Source organism: Thermobia domestica, chromosome 9, assembly GCF_964235325.1.
Source record: "Thermobia domestica chromosome 9, izTheDome1.hap1.1, whole genome shotgun sequence".
NCBI lineage: Eukaryota > Metazoa > Arthropoda > Insecta > Zygentoma > Lepismatidae > Thermobia > Thermobia domestica.
The window spans coordinates 71,465,305-71,473,498 of record NC_137462.1 but is presented as its reverse complement, the minus strand read 5'-3'; the positions used below and the strand labels follow the sequence as shown (position 1 = coordinate 71,473,498).

At 41.9% G+C, this 8,194-nt stretch overlaps 1 protein-coding gene across 1 annotated transcript; it reads left to right on the top strand.

Annotated features, from left to right (window-relative positions):
• Window positions 1–882: 882 nt before the first annotated feature.
• Window positions 883–5,973, top strand: LOC145660869 (uncharacterized). The gene has a single exon (XM_081726298.1). It carries the CDS (start codon window positions 883–885, stop codon window positions 5,971–5,973), a length of 5,091 nt encoding a protein of 1,696 aa, XP_081582424.1.
• The last annotated feature ends 2,221 nt before the right edge of the window (window positions 5,974–8,194 follow it).

Below are 8,194 nucleotides of genomic sequence, written 5' to 3'. Positions count from 1 at the left end.
TAAGTTCACAACTCATTTTACGTCAGTGACGATTCACTTCGAAATTTGACATCAACTACTCATGCTATTTTGAAAAATGCGATTAATTGCGATGACGCTGAAGATGTTGGCACAAGAATACAGAAGGTGTTGGACAACAAGAAAGTGTGCAAAGCATCAATTCGAAAAGCAGACCAAGGTCAAACGCTAATAATTTCGCAGAAAGGAATCAATGTTGTCCACACAGTGCTTCACAAGAAAATGGTGAACTGCTGGAGGACTCAAATGAAGTTTGGCAGAACTTTGTCTCCCTTTTGCTTTTTGTGCTACATGTTACATTAAGTTATCAGAGGTTTTCTTTTATTAATCGATATTTCTTCTTCAGCATTCATAGATAAATAAATTTTAAAGAAAAAGAAGAAATGAACATTGTTCGGGCCGATCGCCCTTCCTTGAAGATCTGGTCCTCAAATAGTATTTTTTCCCTCCTGCAGAGGGCTCCGGGGTTCACTTTTGTCAACCCTCGGAATTTCTTTCTTTTGGGCGGACAAGTGTGTTTTTAAAAAGAGCCGTTAGACCAGTTGCTTTTGTGTGTGCGCGTCCCTATGATGTGAGCTTGTGGTCGTCGTCGTGCCTACAGTGTTTTAGTGGACAATACAGCTTCCATAGTTTGAATTTAATGTAATTTAATGTTAATTAATTGTTTGATCCAGTTGTTAAGGAAATATATATATTCAGTTATAGAACCCTCTAATTTTAATATATGTGCATAGCAAAATACCTTTGCTTGGTTCGTACATATTTAATGGTCCTCCGGTCGTGGATCAGTGTAGGACACAGTCATTACAGACAGAGTGTGAGTGATTTCAATTAAAACATTTTGTGTCGTGCAAACAAATAACTATGGAAGCTCTAGCAATCAAAAAACGGACTCTGAAAGCGAAAATTACGCGGGAGGAGAAAGCGATCGCTGCTTTATCGGCAACAGAAACCAGCTTCATAGCGGTTCACCAGGGAAGGGTCAGTGACCTTCAACAGGATTGTTCGAAGCTTCTGGATGAGATTGCAACCATTTCAAATGATGAGCAGTTTCAAAAAGAAGAAGAAGAGCTAGCGGAAATGGACAATCGATTACTGAAGATGTGTGTGGTGCTAAGGGATTTACAAGTTGTGGAAAACAGTTCGGTTTCTTCTTCAGAAACAAAGCAAAGTAGTGAGGTGAAATTGCCAAAAATACAGTTACCCACATTTACAGGTAATTTGTTCGAGTGGCTTTCCTTCCACGATTTGTTCGTAGCCTCAGTACACAGCAACGATAAATTATCTGGTGCTCAAAAACTGCAATATCTAAAAACATCCCTGAAGGGGGAGCCAGCCCAACTCCTTCAGGCGATGCAAATTACGAACAGTAATTACAAAGAAGCATGGGACATTCTGAACGCGCGGTATCACAATAAACGTGAAATTGTGAACTCAATTCTCAAACGCTTAATTACGCAACCACCCATCCAACAAGAATCGGCAACGGCGTTGCGTAAATTAATTGGCACAACGATGGAGTGTACTCGATCGCTGAAAGTGCTTGAGCAACCAGTGGAGCATTGGGACGCGGTTTTAGTTTATCACACCGCGGATAAACTAGACAGTGAGACTCGAAGACAGTGGGAACTTTCGTTAAATTCCAGTGAACAGCCATCTTTCGACAAGCTGGCGGCATTTCTGGACAACAGAGCCCGCGCTCTGGCTGTTTCGACCAATGGGAAGACTCGACACTCCGCAAGCAGTGATACAGTGAAAAACCGAGAAAAGAGGCTTGCATCTTCTCACGTGACAACTGCACAACGGACTCAAAGTTTGTGTGAACTATGTAATTCAAACCATCCGCTATACAGGTGTTCCGAGTTCGTCAATCGTTCAGTGGCGGAGCGTATCGCGCTCGTGAAAGAAAAGAACTTGTGTTTCAATTGTATGCGCAAATCTTGTCGGAAGGACAGTTGTTCATCCGGAAATTGCCGCAAGTGTGACAAAAAGCACAATACAATGTTACATTTCGAACGAGATGATGCGTTACCAGAGCATGATTCTAGTGTCACGTCACATTTTGCTTCCGAAGCAAGTGTGCCGCATGTTCTGTTGTGTACAGCGATTGTAAAAATAAAGGGAAAAAACAGTGTGTCATATCCCTTCAGAGCTCTGCTAGACTGTGCGTCAGAGACTAGTTTTGTAACCGAAAAGTGCGTGCAAAAGCTCGGACTACAAAAAATAAAATCCAGTGTGGTGATCTCGGGCATAACGGGAGCAGGGGTAGGATCTGCAAAAGCGATGGTGGACTTGCAGTTTCAGCCGTTTGGTCAGATGAACGAAACGTTCGAAACAAGAGCGATTGTAGTGACGAAGGTAACATCTGATCTCCCAAAGCAACCCTGTGCCAGTGCTTCACATTGGCCACATTTGAAAGGGTTAAAGCTAGCGGACCCCACTTACAATATAGTAGGCCCTATTGACGTGCTTCTTGGAGCGGATGTGTTTCCATTATTAATGCTCAGTGGAAAGCGTGTTGGACCACCGGGTACACCCGTAGCTCTAGAGACTGTTCTTGGTTGGGTGCTTTCTGGTAGCGTAGGTACCACAAGTGGAGCCGTAACAGTGGCGGCATATCGTGCGTCATGTGAAGTGGACACAACCCTTCGTAAGTTTTGGGAGCTAGAAGAAGTTACTCCCAAAAAATACTTGTCCGAAGAAGAGAAGAACTGTGAAAAGCATTTTGCAGATACCCACTACCGTAACGAATATGGCCGTTATGTAGTGAGATTACCATTCAAGGAGAATGCGTCGCCCTTGGGAAAATCACGTGACATTGCAGTCAGAAGATTGTTACATTGTGAACGCAAGTTAGCAAAACAGCCTCAACTTCAGGAACAATATCGTGCGTTCATGGAAGAATATCTGAGGTTGGGGCACATGGAGCTTGTTCCCCCAGAAGAGAAGAACGTGGCACCTGAGAAGAGCTGTTACCTCCCCCACCACGCAGTTCTAAAACCCACGAGTTCAACAACAAAATTACGAGTGGTCTTTGATGGCAGTGCGAAGACAACATCCGGGGTTTCTCTCAATGAACGGCTAATGGTGGGTCCGAAGCTACAAGACGACGTTTTCCCACTTTTGGTGCGATTTCGTGGACATCAAGTGGCCTTATGCGCGTACATTGCCAAAATGTATCGGGCAGTGATAGTAAATAGAAAAGATGTTGACTTTCAAAGAATTGTGTGGCGCAATTCCGTGAACTCTCCTGTAGAAGACTACCGATTATTAACGGTGACATACGGAACTGCCTCTGCTAGTTTTTTAGCTACTAGGTGCCTCCAACAGATAGTAGCAGACGAGGGTGAAAACTATCCCTTGGCAGCAAGTGTACTAGTGAGGGACTTCTTCATGGACGATTTTCTGGGTGGCTGTGAAACTGTGCGCGAAGCGATCGAACTCCAACAACAGCTAATTCAGTTGCTGGAAAAAGCAGGCTTCGAGTTGCGAAAATGGGCATCCAGTGAGCCGGAAGTGCTAGAAACCGTACCGTCTCATATGCGCGAAGTGTCTGTGCCGTGCAAGTTCAACGATGACAACACCATCAAGTCCCTCGGAGTGCAGTGGTCGCCAGTCAGTGACGAGTTTGGGTTCAGTGTTTCTCCCCCCTTGCAGCGCCACGTGTGGACCAAGCGCATGATACTATCTGAGATCGCCAAAATCTTCGATCCACTTGGTTTCCTTTCACCGGTAACCATCAAGGCGAAGGTGCTTCTGCAGTCGTTGTGGAAGGAAAACTTGGGATGGGATGAAAACCTCCCTAGTTCAATGTGCGCGGAGTGGAAAGAATATTGCAAGGAACTGTCCCTATTAGAGGAAGCAAAGGTTGAGCGGTGCATCATACCTCCCAACGCTAAAAAATGTCAAGTAATTGGCTTTTCAGATACCAGCGAGCGGGCTTATGCTGCAGTGGCGTATTTGCGGGCCGAGCTTTCAAACGGAACGGTCAGTGTGCAGCTAATTGCTGCAAAAACTAAAGTGGCTCCAATTAAAACTGTTTCTCTCCCTCGATTGGAGTTGTGCGCTGCATTATTGCTGGCGAAGTTGCTCAACGCAATCTCAAACGCTCTTGTGTTTGAGGTGCAAGAGGTAAAAGCATTTACCGATTCACAGGTTGTGTTAGCATGGATTACTTCTTCCCCTGACAAATGGAAAACATTTGTGGCGAATCGTGTCGCGGAAATCCAAGAAACAGCTCGTGCAGCGGAATGGTGTTTTGTAGACGACTTGCAAAACCCTGCTGATTGTGCCTCCAGGGGTGTGAACCCTAGTGAATTATTGTGTCATTCATTGTGGTGGAACGGTCCCAACTGGTTGTATGATGCAGTGTTGCCAATGGCTGCAGGACCACCCCTCATATCTGACAAGGTGGCGGAAGAAAGAAAAATGTGTGTCAGTGCTATGTGTGTAACTACAGTGGATGATATCACTAGCCGTTATTCATCTCTGCTCAAAGTGAAACACGTTGTAGCCTGGTGTCGTCGCTTTGTCTACAACTGCAGAAACCCCCTACAGAAGCTTCAAGGCCCATTAACAGCAGAAGAGCTGGAAGGTTCTTTAAGGTGTTTAGTGAAAGAAGTTCAAAAGCAAGCATTTCCTGAGGAACTGGAATGTTTGAAAAATGGCCAACCCCTCCCACCTAAAAGTCGTGTTTTGTGTCTAACTCCTTTCATTGATAGTGATGGGCTTTTGCGTGTTGGAGGAAGACTGCAAAATGCAAAAATCACTATAGACAAAAGACATCCGGTTTTATTACCAAAACAGCACAAACTCACAGAGCTTTTGATTCAGAGGGAGCACCTCAATACGCTCCACGGGGGTCCTCAACTAGTTTTGTCACTTCTTCGCGAAAGATTCTGGGTTGTTGGTGCGAGAAATTTAGTAAGAAATATTATCCGAAAATGTGTAAGGTGTCATCGGTTCGAGACCAGAACAGAAACTCAAATCATGGGACCGTTGCCCCCGGCTCGTGTAAACCCGAGTAGATGCTTTTCTCACACAGGTGTAGACTATGCGGGACCATTGCTATTGAAAAACAGTCATGGGCGAAGCCGAATGAAATACAAAGCATACATCGCTCTTTTTGTATGTTTTGCTACTAAAGCAATACACCTTGAGCTAGTGTCTGACGCAAGCGGTGCGTCATTTTTAGCGGCGTTAAAACGCTTTGTATCTCGAAGAGGGCTCCCTAGTGATATGTATAGTGACTGCGGCAAGAATTTCGTAGGAGCGAATAAAGAACTCAGAGACCTGATCCAACACAGTGTGCATACGAAGGGAAACCAGCTGACTTCGTCCTACCTGAGCGAAAAGGGCATAAGATGGCATTTCAATCCCCCCTCTTCCCCTCATTTTGGTGGTTTGTGGGAGGCTGGTGTGCGTAGTGTGAAACACCATCTTAAAAGAATTGTGGGTAATGCAACTCTGAGTTATGAGGAGATGAACACCATCCTGACCCAGATTGAAGCAATTTTGAATTCACGTCCGCTTATCCCCTTATCTGAAGAACCTAATGACCTATCTGCGCTAACACCGGCACATTTCCTTATAGGAGAACCGATGCTTGCTGTTCCGACACAAGATTTCACCTTGTCAAAAATGTCCCACCTGAAGAGATGGCAATTAGTGCAGCAAATGGTACAACACTTTTGGCAGCGCTGGTCTCAAGAGTATTTATCCCGTCTACAGCAGAAGCCAAAGTGGTGGACCCGCCGTGATAATCTCAAAGAAGGAGACTTGGTGCTATTAAAGGAACCTCACCTCCCCCCTCTACAGTGGAGGCTAGGTCGTGTCAAGGACATCCATAGTGGTAGTGATGGACTTGTGCGAACTGTCACCGTAAGAACAGCCGCTGGGGATTTAAGGCGCCCCATTGTGAAGCTCTCTCGTTTACCGTTTGATGCAAACAGATAGATATACTCTGCATTCAAATATCAACATTTCATATTGTGTTTATGGTACTCTTATTCATATTTCGTGTTTTGATTTTCATTTTTTTTTTCATGTTGTGCTTATATTATTTCTCTCATATTTAGTGTCTCGATTTTCTTTACTTGTTTATTTTGTATATACATATTGGGTTGTTTTCTATTTTGTTGCATTACATTTCTCATTATAATATTCATGTTCTTGAAACGCGAGCATTTCAAGGTGGGGGCTATGTTCGGGCCGATCGCCCTTCCTTGAAGATCTGGTCCTCAAATAGTATTTTTTCCCTCCTGCAGAGGGCTCCGGGGTTCACTTTTGTCAACCCTCGGAATTTCTTTCTTTTGGGCGGACAAGTGTGTTTTTAAAAAGAGCCGTTAGACCAGTTGCTTTTGTGTGTGCGCGTCCCTATGATGTGAGCTTGTGGTCGTCGTCGTGCCTACAGTGTTTTAGTGGACAATACAGCTTCCATAGTTTGAATTTAATGTAATTTAATGTTAATTAATTGTTTGATCCAGTTGTTAAGGAAATATATATATTCAGTTATAGAACCCTCTAATTTTAATATATGTGCATAGCAAAATACCTTTGCTTGGTTCGTACAAACATAAACAAGAAGTGTCAACGATTGACCAATGTACATTTGTTGACAACAGCGCTTATTGTGAGGAAATTGTTTGTAAGGAAATTGTCAGTGGCGATGAACATAAAAATGTAATTACTGATGTGCAAGTAAAAAGTTTTCTGCAATGTATTTCTTGAATAAAAATAAATTTATGAGCAGCAAAAGTGCCGATACATGTGCAAGTAAAAAGTTTTCTGCAATGTGTTTCATTAAATAAAAATAAATTTATGAGCAGCAAAAGTGCCGTTCCATATGCATGTAAAAAGTTTTCTGCAATGTGTTTCTTGAATAAAAATAAATTTATGAGCAGCAAGAGTTTCCTTAAACCTTTTGACACAAAGAAGCAAGAATAAAAAAGGTACATTTCTTTAAAACAACTGTCATATTAAAATATTTTGCAGAATCATGCTGATTTTAACGCACAACTGAGGCATTGTATATATTCATCTTTATGCTAAGTTTGATTTGGTTAATAATTGCGGAATAGGTTAAGAATGGCGAAAATTACTAATATTTGAAAAGTTTTAACTTCTGCCATTTTGAAATTTATCATAGGATCATGTGCTCATAAAAATATTTCCTAGAGTGTGACGAACAGAAAACTTACGTAGAATTTTTCACTGAATTTCTGATATGTGAGTTTCTGCAGTAAGTAGCGTTGTAAAGAACAGTTTCTTACATAAAGTTCACTTAGAAAAGTGGATTTCTATTATTCTTAGATGCCATATTTACGACATGGTGGAAATACTTTCATTATATTTTCACAGGAATTCTTTTCTGACATATTCTCTGAGAAATGTTCCGAAAATGTAACTTTTCTAACGAACGGTAGAGGGTTTTATGCACATTTCAATGCACTGAGACGAAATTCACGGGCGGCCATTTTGATGACGTCATATCTTGATATTCATGAGAGGGATTTTGGTGGAGTTTGGTAATGTTGAAGTACAAACATAAACCTTTCAAACAAGCCATAAATAGTTTCTGTACCATTTTTTTCGGGTTCATCCTCCTTTCTACTGTACTATTTTCCCACTTAGATGCTACATCATGTCGCTGCAGGATATCTGACATCTAACAGTCTTCCGTACATTACATACGTATACGTATGTCACATACGTAAGTTATATGTTATATACTTCCATCTGTAGGTTATGTAAGATCCTTACCGCATACAGTCATTTCTTTCATACGGAAAGTACGTATAGATGGAATACTTATACGCAAAGTATTATGAAACATACCGTATGTTTTCAGTTATACATTTGCTGCAAGGTGTTACATAGAGTTGTACATTAAGCCTAAAAACTAGAGGATTTACGCATGTAATCTACGTTTGTAAGTACGCCACATACATTTTCTTTCTCAGTGTATTAATATAAAGTTGATACTAAAGTATACATTAAACTAGTTTTTCATTGTGACGCGAGGAAAATTGCAATATACAGTATAGTTATTATATTTATGTATTATGAAAATGTAGCTTGTACCATTTGCGAGATATTACATGTTAAATCCCTCTAGGCACTTCGCGAATAGACATTGCAGAGTAATATCAGTCACGCTTGCGTTTTTGATGTTGAC